The 16,640-nt window shown below is 39.0% G+C and overlaps 1 protein-coding gene across 4 annotated transcripts in view; it reads left to right on the top strand.

The window, feature by feature from the left end:
- Positions 1-5,997: 5,997 nt before the first annotated feature.
- The window catches only part of LOC148421843 (septin-7-like), a 61,418-nt gene continuing 50,775 nt past the window's right edge, over positions 5,998-16,640 (top strand). For 2 of the 4 annotated variants that reach the window (XM_088418377.1, XM_088418375.1), the window contains exons 1-2: positions 5,998-6,288; positions 9,654-9,750. In XM_088418377.1, coding sequence (XP_088274503.1) covers positions 6,250-6,288; positions 9,654-9,750 — 136 coding nt within the window. In that variant the 5' untranslated portion in view covers positions 5,998-6,249. Of the gene's footprint in view, positions 6,289-9,650; positions 9,751-16,640 lie in introns of all 4 variants that reach the window. The other 2 variants (XM_088418376.1, XM_088418374.1) reach the window with 1 other exon arrangement.

Genomic DNA, 16,640 nt, shown 5'->3' with positions numbered 1-16,640 from the left:
CGTTCACTATACCCTCAAATGTATCGTATCTTGAATATATATTATGAACCTGAGGCCCCCTTCTTGCTGTTTGCAGGGATCACATAAGTAGCCCTTCTTGTATGCTCCATAAATCGTCCACCAGTGATGAAACATTGTGATTCCCTGAGAATTTTGTTCAAGTGATCATTTGAAAATGTAAACACTTGGGATTTCCGATTTAGAAATAAAGTGTTATATATTGATATCTACCTGTTTTTTACTTAAACTGAAATCATTTGTTACTTTGATGAATATTACTATCAACAATAAATAGTTTACGGGCTTATGTTTTTTTCATAAATGTCACCTTTCTGTCAAACTAAAACCTTGGGTAGATGAGCCTGTCCCCTTGTCTTGCCCTCCTACAAAATTGTGGCATAATAATAATCCAATATTTATTCACGCTAATTATAATGCCTGCTTTTCAGGAGTACCTTGTTCTGAAATCATTGAAACTACAAATTTAGTTTTACTTTGACAAATGTGTAATCCATCTGAACGCCACTTGATGTCACTAACAGAAAAGAAGTGACACCTGCAGCTGGACAAAAATGGCACATGCAAAAATTACATCCATCCATTGTCTCTAGCCACCTATCCTCACCAGGGTTGCTGGCTTTCTGGTGCCTATCCCATCTGTCTTCTTGCAATGGGCAGGGAACATCCTGAACTACTTGCCAGCCAATTGTGGGCACATTAAGACAAACAACCATTCACGCTTGTCACACTTGAGACAATTAGTGTCCAATACCTTCCATGCACGTTTTTGGAATGTGGGAGGAACCAGAGAGCCCAATAAAACCCACCGGGAGAACATGAAAACCCCATACACGAAGGCCAGAGCTGGAATCGAACCCCCTGAACTGCTAGGCGGACATGCCAAACAATCTCCAACCGTCCAACCGTGTCTTAAATTCCAAAATAATTTAAAAAAGGAATCATTATAATTCTGTACCTTCAAACCCAGTTATATATCCGGTTGACGAAGGAAACAATGCTATGACTCTTCCACCTCAAAATCAGAGGTTAGTGACGTCACACTACCAGGAACAACATCCACAGCCCATAGGACCTCTTAATCAAAATGATAATTTCAAAATATATTTATAGAAAAGAAGTGAGGTATATTATTTATTTTGCCTAAGCCTTGTTAAATACTTTGTTGCATAACAGATTCTAATGTGTGACTTTATTGTTTGAGAAATCACTGATATCATCATCATCATCATCAGTGTCTTCAGCTAGATGAATATACAGTAATTCCATCAATTTTTAGACCCTGTATCTTTACTGGGTCATGGAATTAATAATTAATAATGACATGATGAAAGGTAATTTGAGAAAATGTACTTGAACAACCTCCATTCTGTCTATAGTTTAAAAATGTGAGAATGTGTTTAAGTGTGTCAAACTGGTAGTCCATATTAAGATCATGTAAGAAGATAAAATTAACTTTATTAGTCCCACAGACTTGCCCCACTGAAAAACTTGAAGCCATAGCCACAGTTACAGCAGCATTGTTGGACACATGAATGAATAAATGAATGAATGAATGAATGAATGAATGAATTAATTAATTAATTAATTAATCTGATCGATCAATCCATCAATGAATCAAACATTCATCCATCTAATCCATCCAATTAGGGTGATTAGGGTTACTATGATTCAGAATCATTTAAAAAATTGAGTGTCCCAAAATCAATATTGTAGATGAGAAAAAATTGCTCTGACAAATTGCTTTCTGACAGGGAACTGTGCCAAACATTCCCAGCACACCCTCACAATAGTTTGGGTCTGCCAGGTCTGACTGAACTTCCTCCCCAACCATAGAAGCCAACACACCACAAGGTGGTGATCGGGTGACAGTTCCGCTCGAGTGCCCAAACACGACCACAAAATTGATCATCGAACTGTGGCCTAGGGTGTCCTTGCGTCAAGTGCATATATGAACACCCTTTTTAACTTTGTGTTTGGTATTGATAAGCACAGAAGTGTCACGGGAGAATTAGAGAGGACCCAAGAGCGCGCAAAGACAGGTCAGGGAGGGATCTTTATTCATGAAAGGACAGTTGCTGGTTTGAAGACTGGCGGGGACGGGCTCTTGTGATAGGTCGCCAGGGCCGGGCACAGTTGGGAGATGGCGGGCGGTCGGGTGGCTCAGAGCAAGGAGCACGGAGACACAGGCCAACTCGTGGGACCGGCAGGCTATCGGATCATCGGGATCGAGTGGGGTCAAAACGCTAGAGGTTGGGTTAGATCGGCAGGCTATTGGGTGGTCAAGAGCAGACGGGGTCAAAACACGGGCAATCAGGCAGGCGGGAATGCTGGAAGGCTCGGCGTGTCGCATGGAGACAATCTGGCGGATTGTGAGGGACAGAGACCGGGTTTTATACTGGGTGGTTGAGTGTTGGCAGCTGTTGATGTACAGAGCTGATTGGTCGTGGGGTTGAGCAGGTTTGATGAGTAGGGCAATGAGTGGCCGGGCTGACAGACTGTGACCAGAAGTCCAATAGCAAAAACGCCACTTGAGTTCAGATTGGGAGGGCCCCTTCCTACCAATCACGCCCCTCCAGGGTTCACCGCCAATGCCCGCGTGAGCATTAACGTCCCCCCAGCAGAACAAGGGAGTCCCCACAATAAGACTCCAGCACAAACACCACGGCTGAAGCTGTGCATGGAGGCAAGTCTGACTATGTCAAGTCGGAACTTTTCTACCTCGCACACTGACTCAGTCTCATTTCCTACCATCCCACCATTTCGAAATGACTGAGACCGATCAATAGCAGACCAGCATCTCCGGGATCAGACGGCGACCAATAGCAGACCAGCATTGTAGTGACACGTTGCATGGAGGCAGTTTGACGGGCAAGAGAAAATAAGTGCAATTACCTAAAAACGCCTGCAAATGGAGACAAAACAACACAAATACAACCAACTCCCTAGGGTCATGACAGTTGTTTTTGTCGCAAAGCGAGGAAAATACCGTGAAGAGGGGACTAACAAACTTAGTATTCCACATCGCAACACGAAAAAAACGTAAGCCAGGGACTAACTGCTCACTTACTGTACAGTGTATATGGTTTACTTATTTAAGATTGAAGTAAATAGAGGGTTTTCACGGCGCGTCATCAGCTGCGTCATAAACCCGGCATCCACTATCTTGGAGGTACTCTGTACCATAACACTGCATGGGCACTACGTGTATCTGCAACATCGTTAGGAAAAATGGTCAATTATTGCCGTGTTTCATGTTGCACAAATGGGGCAGACCGAGAAAAACATTCAGACTATTATAGGTTTCCAAAAGTGATCAAAAATCACAGAGAGGAATGCCAGAAATTATCGGAGGAAAGGAGAGGCCTGTGGTCAGCAAAGCTCAACCAGGATTTGAGAGGAGAAAATCCGGACAACATCAGAATTAGTTCCGCTCAATCAATCAATCAATCAATCAATCAATCAATCAATCAATCAATCAATCAATCAATCAATCAATCAATCAATCAATCAATCAATCGATCGATCAAATTTTATTTGTATACCCCTAAAACACCAAGGTCTCAAAGGGCTTCACAAATGAAAAGAGGTCATGTGGAGACTTCTTTTGAAAAAAGAAGTCATACAGAGACATTTTTCAGTGTAAGGTACACAACAGCATCCCCTGTCGAAGCTCCCAGAAGGGGAAGGAAAAACTCAAAAACCCCAATTAGGGGAAAATCAGAAACCTCCAGAACGTACCACAGGTGGGAGGAGCCGCCTTCCAGGCCCACAGGTTGAAGTGAATGCTGCATGTACCAAATACAGACAAATACAGTAGATACACATAAACAATATAGATTACAGAAAACATATTGTGCTATATAGTGCAGTGATGTCTTGACAGCAGGCAAAGCCATTGAGCAGGAACCGTCCCACATTCCAACCAAGTGGACCGCAGACGGCCGATCTCCCAACCCGCGATGGTCGATCAGCGCAGGACCAAATGGAGGCGGTCAAGTCAACCCTCACCATCTAGCTAGCCCCCTCTCCGAGCCAGAAGAGGGGGGCAGGAAAAAGGAAAAAAGAAGAAAGCTGCAGACAGGCTCAATTAACTAAATGCTTTTGAATATAAATGTGTTTTTAGTCGGGATTTAAATATTTCTACTGAGGTGGCTGCGCGGACTTCCATAGGTAGGGCATTCCATAGTACTGGCGCGTGAATGGAAAATGCCCTTGATCCCGTGGACTTCTTTTTAGCTCATGGGGTTGATAGCAAACCGGCATGTTGTGATCGAAGTTGTCAGGACGGAACATATGGTGATACTAAGTCGACGAGATAAGAAGGAGCTAAATCGTGTAAAATTTTATAATAATTAACATCACCTTAAAATCACATCTCACGTGTATTGGAAGCCAATGCAGGTCAGCTAGAATCGGAGTAATATGATCGAACTTTCTCGTCCTTGTCAATATTCTCGCTGCTTCATTATGTACAGACTGCAAGCTTTTGATGAAGGACATGGGAAGTCCAGAAAACAAAACGTTACAATAGTCTAGGCGCAACGTAACAAATGCATGAATTAATGTTTCTGCATCGCTAGGAGACAGAATAGGGCAAGTTTTAGCTATATTGCAAAGGTGAAAAAATGTTGTTCTTGTCATGTTATTAATATGTGTTCGAAAGGAGAGAGTTGAGTCAAATATCACGCCGAGATTTTGTGCAGAACTACTTTGGGAAATAGTACAGTTTTCCAGGTTCAAAGTGGTATTCTTAATCATTTTTTTTTTCAGTTTAGACAATATTGATTGCAAGCAAGTAATAACAAATTTTTATACTATGTCTGGATATGTAATTGTGGGAAGAATAGCTGGATCGCCGTTTATTCAGGATGAGTCAGCCAACTCATGTGGATCGATACCATCAATAAACTGTAATTTTTCCTCATACGGGGCCTTCTCTTTTGTTCTGAGTCCTTCAATGTGTGCTTTTGCATCGGTGACAGGCTTCGCTAAGGTTTTTGGGTTTTTTTTCTCTCGACATTGATAATTTTGTTTAATCCGTCCAAGATAAACATGATGGCATTGCACTCGTTTTTTGAGTCCTTCCATAATGGCGAGTTACTCCCCACAATGTGACGTCAGTGAAAACCCTCTATATGTGTACTGCAGTAATATTTGTCTTAAAAATATGTATAGCATGAAGACTTTTCACATTAAAAATATATATATATAATAATATTTTTTTAATTTGAAAAGTGAGGGCGCTACTTCGCGGGTTTTACTTCTCGCGGAGGGGGGGGGGGGGGGGGATTCCGCGCCCCAGTAACCGCGAAAAACGAGGGAGTCACATGTTATTGTGATAAAGATGTTGTTGTATATGCTATAAAGATGTTGGAACATTTTTCTTTGGATCTCTTCTCAGGTGAAGCATGATCACAGAAACTAAGTTATACGTAATTCATGGACGATTTTATTAAATTGGGCTGACAGTGGTGCTTATTGATCATCTGTCACAAAATTAAAATGGCCGTCCTATGAATCCATAGTTACAAAGAATTGTTTACTGCTGTCGCGAACCAGTTTTCTAATGTGGACTGCGACATGGCATGGCTAAAATCACACAGTACAGGAAGTGTCTACACTTGTTTTCAGAAGAAGAGCTTAAAGCCGCAAATGTGTGACAAATTCTCGAACCGTTGGCTGAGTGAAATACTGTATCACTTTTTACATTGTACTCTCTAAAACAATGCTGCTTTATCAGTTCACGCGGCACAGTAACCAGTCATAACAGTTCCTGTGTGAAAAAAAATGATATTATTACTATATTATTTTGTGGTAATAAAATCAAACTAAAAATTGAATTAGATACTAGAAATTTTTTCATTAATTTTAAAAAGATACAGTAATGTATTAACTTTACCAAGCTACGTTGACGTCGAACCCAACTGTCTTATTCTGAATTTTCGAGACGGAAACAGTATTGAGTACAGTCAGCGTAAAACACGACAGGACAAAATCGGCCAACCTATTTTCTTTTCTGAGGTTCGTCTATTTGTACTCTCGTCGTTGTTGTCAGGCGGTCATCTTTTCTATATTTTTGTTTAGTTTGACGAGAGGCGGTTTTCTTAAAAAGGTATACCATATTTTTTTTTTAAAGTCCATTTCTTTTCATTCCGTCACTCTCTCGGACGCTTGTCAGTGTATGCCTTGGTGACTGTCCATTGCAAGCTGGGCGGTGACAGTATTACAATGATCGAGCGACCAGAAACTGCGGTTCCCAGCATTGCTGTAAGTTAATTTTTCTTCAAAATAGCCACATATAGATTGGTGTGTGTGTGGTTACAATAAAAAAAGTACCCCGTTCCCCCTTTTCACGAAAACTCATCACACATTGTTTCACGTAAGCTGTGTTAGCTTCGTCCATTCGAATGCACCTAAATCTTGTGAGAATTGGGCCGTTGAAGCGTCCACAAGTCGTTGAAACTACACACTTATTGAAACGTAGGCCACACTAGCTGACATGTTTTTGCTGTACCGAGGACTTTGAAAGTCATTACTTGTGTATAATGTGTTTATAATGGCTCCAGTTTTAAAATTGATGCTAAGTTTGATTACAGCAAACGCAATATTAGAATAACATAGATGATAAGTATGTGAATTCATATTATTTTCGGGAGGTTTCATTTATTTATTAAAGCACTAAAGTCATTTGTTTTTCAGCAGCTGTTTGTATTACATATTCAATGAAACTGCTTGGTTGATTTATGTGTTTCCACATTTAAATGTGTTTGCATGGTTAGGAAAATTATACGTTATTTAAAATCTCGTACGACTTTGCGTTCCTCATTCTTTTTTGAATTGATTAAAAAAAAAAATGACACAAGAAATGGGTACATTCTGCAAAGGGAAATTGAATACAATGACCGAACATCACCAACAGATTGCATGCATATGTGTGATGTCATTTGTTTAATGTATTGTCTAATGTACCAAGCAGCTACTATGACCACGATGTAGACTGGGGGAAGGGTTCACATGAACTGTACTGCATTTGCAAAGCTTTCCAACCTCTTTAACTCATCTCTGACATACTTTTCCTCTTGTGTACTACGGTATATTACTAATTGAATATAAAGCCAACATCCAAATGTTGTTACTATTTCAGACCGAAATCATTTTCCCCTCACATTTTTGTTTGTGCATGCACATTTGTATTACATTAAGTGAAGCTTTTCGGGCCATATTCACACTTTATTCCTTTGATGCACACAGTGCCACTATCTGAACTGAGCATGTTCGTTTGGGAGACCAGCAAAGTGGGCCAATTATGTAACGCTATGTAAGGCATCTTTTCCGACCCACATTCACAACTTGAGTGAGATGCAATCAAATATGGAATTGGTTACGTTCTTCTGGCTAAATCATTGCCGTGTGCGGTACGACAAAAAATCGATCACGATGAAAGCCATTTTCTGTCATGATGATATACCACGATATATTTTTACCTTTCCTAAATTATTAGATAAAAAAAATATGCAATGCATGAATACTGCTTACAATTTCTCATTTTAATTTGAAGTGACTTTTTACAGAACTGTATCAAACGAGAAATACATTCAATAGTTTGCCATAAAACATTTTTTTAAACATCAACAAAACCAGTGCAGTACATATTGTTGCACAAATGTATATTTCAATCTAACTGAGGCCAGACAAAAAGCATTTCTGACAGAAATGAATTTAAACAACATATAAATAAAATGTATAAAGTTCAGTGCTACTGGAAGTTGATTGTGAGAACATTTATGCTCGTCTCAAAAGTTTAATTCAAACATAAGGACTGTATTGTGAAAACATGCATTCAATACACTATACCCATCCGTTTTTAGAATTGCAAATCCTCAGTATTATTGTACATTTATCTTCTACTGTAGGCCTCTACTCCCTATCTGACGTACAGGACGCCTTAGCAATCATGTAATGCTTAGCTGTGTCTGTTGTTGTATGTGTCATTACTTCTTATTATTTTCTCTGTAGGCATTTACTAAACTTCATGCTTGTTTGCTGTTCAAGCGTAGACATGCTACACTTTAATGTGGTTCCAGCAAGACCTGTGCAAAGTGAACTGAGCCACCCAAGCACATATTAACTCAGTCGTTCATGATAACATTAGGTTAGCTTAGCAATTGTCATGGGTTCTCCTGTTTTCTCTCTTTTATTTACTATTCGCACCCTTATTCTCTGTTGAGTTGAAGACGCAACTTTTTCCAATTTAGGCACTACTGGGTTTTTTTTTTTTTGCTCTACCTCATCCATTGTTTTTTTTTTCTCAGACTCTTAATCAAAATTTAAATTTTCCTCTCCTACTGTCAAAACCTGGCGTGTGGTGTGTTCATTTAAAGCAGGGTTGAATCGGAAAACAAGGCAAGCTTCCATTAATATAGACAAGCTCGCAAAATGAAACCACAAGATTTATATGTTAATGCTTGCCACGTAGATAAACCAAATTTATGTTCATAGTGTTCTAGTAATGCATTGAGTGTAGAAATAATAATGTAGAGATGGTAGAAAAGGTTTGGCATGATGAACAACATACCTTGCAGGTGCAGTAATAAAAAATGTTAATTTAAAGTTGTCCTGATTTCAAGTGATTTGCCAAACTCTGAATCATACTTGAAATAGTAGGCTTAAATTTTGAGTGACTAAAACAAAAGAGAATGCGTTGATGAAAATTCTTCAATCAGTTAAGTCCAGCCTGGGGACCAAATGCGACCGGTGTTCAAGTTTTCACCAGTCCTCTGCTTCTGATTGAAAATTAAGGATTTGTGGCTAATCGACACTCTTGTCCACAGTCGAAAACAAACTACTACAGAGAATCTATTGTCAGTGCTCTTTGGTGTTTTTTGAGAATAGGCTCCGAACATGCTCTGCCTCTACGAAAACACCACTCACTTAAAGTCGGGTTAGGTATCAAAGTCTTTGCTGCATGGCTCTTGTGTGGCCCTTACCAGACCATTTCAAAAAAGGAGAATGTAGAAGAAAAAAATAGATGGTAGGGAGGGCCATAGCTTCAAGGACAAGTGAATTTTTTTTTCTTTTTTCCCTACAGAAGTACAAAACAACTTTCTAGTTAGTTCACATTTGAGGAGTGTAGAATAAGTTTGAGGCCCCCTGCCTAAAGAGACTGGCAATTTTCAAGGAATTTTACAAGAGGCACTCCCAGATAGCGCTCTAAATATACCCAAACATCACAATTCGATATGATAATGATATGAACCCCACAATAGGAAAATTATCATGATATTGTTGGGAGGTTGAAAACTCGGTATACTGAATAAAGCTGTTAAAGCTCAAAAGCATGACGTTTAGCAAGAAGCGTTATGGGAGTTATGCTGACTAGGTATTATGCGCATTTGAGTTTACCCACCATACACAAAGGAAAACGCCAACAATAATTTTACCTTACAACGTGACTTCCGTCCTGTTGTGAAATCATTGTGTGTGGATCGCTGTCCTGCATTCTACTTGACTGGTAAGAGTTATGGTTGTGTTTAGAAAAATTTGGGAAGTGTGGATTTTTGCCATAATAATTATACAATGTGATTTTATTTTTTTAAGAAAACAATGTGTTTATCTCCTCTGTGTATCAGCAGCGTAACCTGGAGGGCTATGTGGGCTTTGCTAATCTTCCGAACCAAGTGTATCGGAAGTCCGTCAAAAGAGGCTTTGAGTTTACACTTATGGTTGTTGGTAAGTAAAAAGAACCACTCTATAACTGTGTCTGCTTTTCTCTGCATGTTTTAAGATGTGTGTTGGTGGGTCATCAGCACAAATTGAAAGAATTCAAAGTATTTGGGGCATCTAGTACACACCCATCTGCTCAAAGTGAGGAGATGACAGCTTTGAAGTAAAAAAAAAAAAAAAAAAAAAAGCTTTGTGTAGTTGTTTCTGGCCCGATAATGTTTCTGGAAATAACCCACGTCATAATTTATAAAAATATAACTTGCTTGTATGTGCTGGAGAGTCCACCGTTTTCTAATGAGATCTTTTTCCAGACCTCTTGCATGCAGTGACAATGATGGTATTGCCAGAGTTGTCAAGAAAGGCTGGAGATAATGAACAAAACCATGTCAAAGCTTACTCCTTGAATGCCGTTAGCTCAGACTAACCCATTCTTGAAAGTGCCTCATCCATCTATTTTCTTTCTTTATCAAGCAGGGTTTGGTTTGCAAACGCGAAAGAATTCTTCCACCCTTGTTGGGCAGGATTACACAAAGTGATCTATAGCTTAGCTATTTTAGATGAAAGGAGAAAATGCTTTTTGGTGTGTTTGTACAATGACTGACACCAATATTTTTTTAATTTATTGGCATCTGAAACCTCATAACAGTCCTTCCTCTTCTATAAAATATTTACTAAAACAACAAAAATATGTTTATGATGGAAAAATAACAATTTATACACTGATTTGGTCAAGTATGCAAACAGCATACTTGACTACATATTTGGCTCATGTTTGACTACATGTTTCAATTTTTTTGTCTATTTGGAAGGTACAATATGTGTGCGTGCATGTATGTGATAATGTGTGACTCATTCTCCAGGATGTAAGTGGACATTGCAGAATTTGCACACCCATCTTGTTTTCTTAAATTGGCATTGGTAGGTTTTGCCTTGATGAGCTTGAGAGAGATCACTTTGCGTTTAGCAAACTGTCAATCCAACCCGCTGTCTTGGTCATTGTATAGTGACCTGGCAATTCCACCCATCTTCTCTAATTCATCATTAGATTCTTCATCAGATAATGTCATTTAACATTTTAAACCAAGTCAAATGGACAGGGGGCAAAAAAAAAATAACTACAAGCTGCAGAATAAAAAATGACTGCACATTGTCTCACAAACCTAATTGAACCTGCTGAAAACCTAACAAATATATTACAAATTGATTGGGTCAGATGAACAAAGCAATATTGTCTTATGACAGTAATTTTTAATTTTCAACAAGCACACAAGGCAAACTTCCTTTATATAAAAATCCACATAACATGCACATAAAATGAATGAGGTGATATTATTCAAGGCACCATGAGTATATTTTCTGAGGGACATGGCAAGAGTAGGCTAAAATTTTCAAGTCAAATATTTTTAAAATCATTGAAGAATGGATTGGTGGCCTTGACATCAGCCTCGCTTTGTGATTGGCTGAACAAAGCCTGCCGAGACCTTTAACTCTTCCACCTTGTGCATTCCTTGTTTCACGTCCAGATTTTTGTTTTTGTCAGTGGGTTGTCTAGCAACCTCCAACATGTAATCAGACTCCCACCTTGTTTGAAACCCGTTCTCAGTGTCCACCTTCGATTTTGTCGTTTTTGATAGGTACCTAGATGTTCACTTTTGCTGTTATGCTAGCTAAAGACTTCTGATGTATATTGAAGTGAAGCCGCCTCTCGATCTGGCGTGCCACCATTGCATTGTGGAAAATATAGCATTGGTGTTTGTTAAAGAACTGCGCCCCGCAACACGCAATAAGCCTGCATGCTGGTTGTAATAATAAATCCCGTGGGCCAGAGAAAACTTTATTGTGGGACTCGTGTTTTCGACTCAGGATGCAAACCATGCCCTGGCTTTAGCTGACGTAAAGACATGCGTCGATTGCATATTCATCTACCACCTTTCAGAATCCTGCTCACCCTACTCATATTCATATCAAATCAATGTCTTTATCATTTGGCCTATCTTAAGACATAATTGGTCTTCACTTGCATTTTTGCTGGTCTCTCTAGGTCTCAATCATCCTCTCTCGTCCACCCCGCTCCTCCCAACTTCACAGTTCACACTATTCTTCTTTGCCTTGGCTGATCACATGTTTCTTGGCCATCCAGCCCAACGCTGCCATCAAATGGTTACAGTTGACCACTACTTGACATGGCCTGATTACCGGATTGTCAATATATCGCCATTTTAAAAGTCAGGATTTTATTTAAAACCGTCCAAATCTGTCAAAACGTTTTCCCTCCTGGGCCTGCCTCAGTGTGCAGCGGGAGCCTCCCCTCATTGAGTCTCTTTAGCTGCAGCACTCAATCACATTGTCCATTTCATGCTTTGTGGGCTTTACTAGCATTATAACTTTGCTCCTGAGGCTAGCTACTGCGGGTAACGTGGCTAACATATGCTACTTACATGAAAAGTTTTACATGCTATCGCTTGTGGTAGGATACAAGCACCTGGTCGAGAGTGGCTTAACAAGGCAAAAAAAAAAGAACTTTTTCTCCCGTCCTCACTAATGAAGTTTTTGTTTTTTAAAAAATAGCAGGTGACGTTGCAGGTAAGCTACTGCTAGTAGTGACTAAGCAAGCAAGCGCAAAAGAGCGAGTGGTAAAAAGCTAGCGAACAAAGCAGGACGGAATATTAACCCCGCAGTTCGTGTGAACAGACATTCATGGAACAATGCTAATGTCCGGATAATGTTTGGAAATATTTTTGGGTGCAGAGTGCAAACAGGGCAGTGGCTACTTGCAATGTGTGTAAATTGAGCATTCACATGAAGGGAAGTATAGAGCAGCAATTAAAACAATGCATTTAACACAATAGCTGAAAGCTTGTGCCCCAAACCTCAAAAAGGCATGTATATATGTATTTATATTTAGTTTAAAAAACTGCATCACTAGCTATTGGGAAAGCTTTGATTAAAGAAAAGGAAAACAAATGGAGACAATTTTGAATGTACTGTTTTTTTTTTCCTTCTCAATACATTGCAGAGGTATTAGATTGGGACTCAATTTAACATATCCTAAAAATCAGGTTACCGATTCAAGCTTTAAATGGAAAAAAAATGTTTCCAGGACATTCTTATTAATAAACAAGTTGTTTTTCATGTTCCATTAAAACTTTTTAAAATGTGGTCTCAGGGCACAGCTTGAGGACCAAACGTCAACACACTCCTGTTCAAATGCCAGGGTAGATGATGCAAAACATGAGGCAATGATGAATCATTTTAAAATAATTTCAATTTTTTTTTGGAAAGTGTAAAATTGTAACCTTGTTGCTTAAATATGCAAATCCTCTAACGACTGTGTGGCACAAATGTATTGTTTAGTTTCCACATTGGTTCTAGGGCTGGTGCAGCACTTCCAAGTCTCATGCTTTCTCGTCTGCCGACATTACGTGAAATGATTCATATTTATTTACATCTATCGCCACATATCTGAATTCCATTTATTTTTCGTGTGAGTGTATATGGGTGTGTGAGATTGCATTGCAATCAAAACTGACCCAGAGGATAATTAAAGATTTTCTAAGTCCAACACCATCCAAAGCAACCTTATTGATTTGGTTATTGAATGAACCCGAAAAGAATATCATTGAATAGAATGTGACAGAACTGGGGCAATGAAGAGGAGAAATAGGACAAATGAAATTGTGGTTGCTCTTGCTGGAGATTTGTTTCTGTCATCTTTTCTCTGTTGCTATTTATTGCTTTAATATCTACTTTATAATAGTCACAATCTATTTTTCATGCTATTTGTGTAATATTTATCTTGGCAAATCGTCAGATTATGATATGTCGTGTGCTGTGCAACACAAATTTATAGTTGCTCGTGAGTTGAATTTCTACCAGAAGGCTAATGAGTAGAGGTGAACCAACTGGTTTCAACTGGATAATCATTTTTAATTTAGAAGATGCAAATGCATCAAATTCAACTCAATATAAATAATCCCTTAGAACGATATTGAGAAACATATTGAATTGTCTTGAACTGACGACTGACAAGTTCATTCAAGTTTACAATAACAAAATCATACCCTTTCAAACAGAGCGGTACTGAATTAAATCGAATCGTCATTGCATTGTTTTGCTTCCATCAAATTGAAAAACATAATTAATCGTCTTTTGTGAAGAAGTGAATATAATAAATTACATGTTTCAGAATTGAAATGAATGGTTCCATTCAAACCCTTCAACAGTGACATTTTGGGTTTGAGTTGTTGCCTCTAGCTGCCACTTCTTTGTGATTTAATCCATGTTTTATTTACACTTCGTACTTCACTTTGGGCTGTTTATTTTGTCGAGTTAGCATTAGTTCCAACACTAACCTCTTAATTAGTATAGCCAAATCAAGGAGAGCAGGTGAGCAGACAGGTCGTTCAGCTGTTACCATACCCCCAAATAAACACACAGCCCATATTTGTTTAGTGCTTGTGTTATACCAGGGGTGAACAAACTTTTTTCTCTGAGGGCCACATACAAAGATATTGGAAAGACTGGACCACTGTCTAGAAATTTGGCGATTGTGTAATCTATTGTCACTTGGCAACTGCATTGCACTCAGTAATGGAGTGGTGGAATAAACTTAGTTGTCAAGATGCAAAAAGACTTTGTGGAGATGACGGTCAGTCAATATGGTTCTCATTCTGCTTTTGTTTAGTGTTAACATAGAAAATGTTTGCTTGTATTTCGAGCCAAATAGACTGATCATTTTTTTTGGTGTGGCATCTCATAAGAGGACACATTTCCTCGCTCAACTAGAACTTGGGGGTGGAAAGCTGCTTATGTGGATTCTTTAGAGAATCATCACACTGGTTTTCGATAGTTGGAATTGCAAATTCTCTTCCATGTATTCGGCACCCACTAAGAAAGACATTTAGAATATTATTATTAGTAAGATCAACTAAAAAGGCTAGGTCTGCTAACCGTAGAGGATTGTTTAGCTCATGAAGAAACAGGTCCTTCTTTCAAAATCTGGTCAATTTCCGACCTCAGGGAGTAAAAACACTACAGCACGATGCCACGGCTTAACCAGCCCACATTTGAGTGTAAAAATTGTGTTCATTTCACCTCCAAGATTGACTGTCTTGGCACAAAGGGTTCTTAGTGAAGCCCATCACACATAGCACATCATAGACACCATTTCTTTGTGTGCACCTGCTGTAGCTGGATCTCCGTCTGTTGTAATGTCACACAGCTTGTCCCATTTTTGTCAGTTGAATCTGAGACAGCTTCAAAAACATCCATCCATTGTTGTGTCTTTTTACTCTCAAGATCAAGCATCTCCTCTATAACTCCAAAGTTCATGTCCACTCCCTGCCAAAAAATATGCAGCTGTGCAGTGCCAGCGGTATCAGTGTTTTCATTGCATGCGATGGGAGTAAAAATCAAAAGTACGTAGTAAGCTTTATTAGACAGTTGCAGGTTAATGGTTGCTGACAAGTCTTCAATGTGTTGCACAACTGTATTTCTGGACATGCTGACGTTGTTTAAGTCCTGCACTATTTCGGGGCACATCTGAAAAAGGCTTCCCATGTTTTATGATGAATTGGACAACCTCACAGCAGACAACTGTTGCCTTTTTTTATTTTTGACATTTTAGGAATGCAAAAGAATGAAGTTGCTGACCCCGCAAGATTTGTTTCTTTCTGCTCTCACTCCACACCAGTATATAGGATGCATAGGCCTAATGTTTGGTTTTATAATTACATTTTACCCTTTCATAACAACCACTTTGGTTTGAGTTAACGGATCATAGATATATGCCAATGTAATGTAGTTAACCAGTGAACTGCCAAACCTACTGTACATAGGAGCCACGTTTGCAATGGCTTCTTCACCACCAAAGGCAATACAACATTTACATAACATATAACATAACAACATAACAAAGTGGATGCTTCTTTCAAGTGGTCTATGATCGCATATGCTATGACAAAAAAGTAATCTTAAAAAAAAGAAAGAAAAAAAAAGAATAATGAGGCAAGTTTAATTTAGAGATCGACCGATATGGGTTTTTCAGGACCGATACCAATTATTAGCAGTTGGATGAGGACGATAACCAATATGTGGAGATGATATTCATTTACAGTACCTTCCCTGGTGTTGTTGACCAAATGAAACACTGCCAGACTGCACTTTTAGACTTAGGTGCATCCATCTTGTTTGAAAAAAAAATAAGATAGAAGTGTTATGGTGGGATCCATGTGCCACATGCGTGTCCACCTGCATCTTTTTGCTCGTGATAAATCCCAGAAACAGAAATGCGTTATCGACAAAACAGAAAGTACTTCTATCGACTAAATGATGAAAACATACCTTAATATCGATGCTCATGTGGGAAATATAATAAAATGAAACGTACGGCATTCCTGTCTAATAATTCACTGAGGATGGCATCAGATAGCGTTACCACGTTGTTTGATAAGCGCGGCCTCTCGCCTCTTTTCCCTGCGTGCAAACTCGGAAACGGAAATACGCCACCAGCAAAACGATGTATCGATACTCATATGTGTGAAATATAATTAAATGAAACTTACGGCATTCCTGCCTGATAATTCACCGTGGATGGCATCAGATAGTGTTACCATGCTATTCGATGAGTGCGTCCATCTGCCTCTTTCCCCCGCGAGCAAACCTGGAAACGGAAATGCAGAACAGGAAGTACTTCTATCGGAAAAACCTTTCCTTAACACAAATAAAACCATAATCATCCATTAAAACACAACAATCATTTAACAATATAGAAACTATTGTTTTAACATTGTTTGAAACAAAAAACATCCCATTGAATCAGCCTTAAGGCAACACATTTACATTCAGTTCTTCATATCAGCCAATCATATTTAAAAAATAATTTCCAAATATCGACC

This window comes from Hippichthys cyanospilos, chromosome 6 (assembly GCF_059441005.1).
Source record: "Hippichthys cyanospilos isolate Australia breed blue-spotted pipefish chromosome 6, RoL_Hcya_1.0, whole genome shotgun sequence".
NCBI classification, from domain to species: Eukaryota; Metazoa; Chordata; class Actinopteri; order Syngnathiformes; family Syngnathidae; genus Hippichthys; species Hippichthys cyanospilos.
This window is presented reverse-complemented; position numbering and strand designations above follow the sequence as displayed.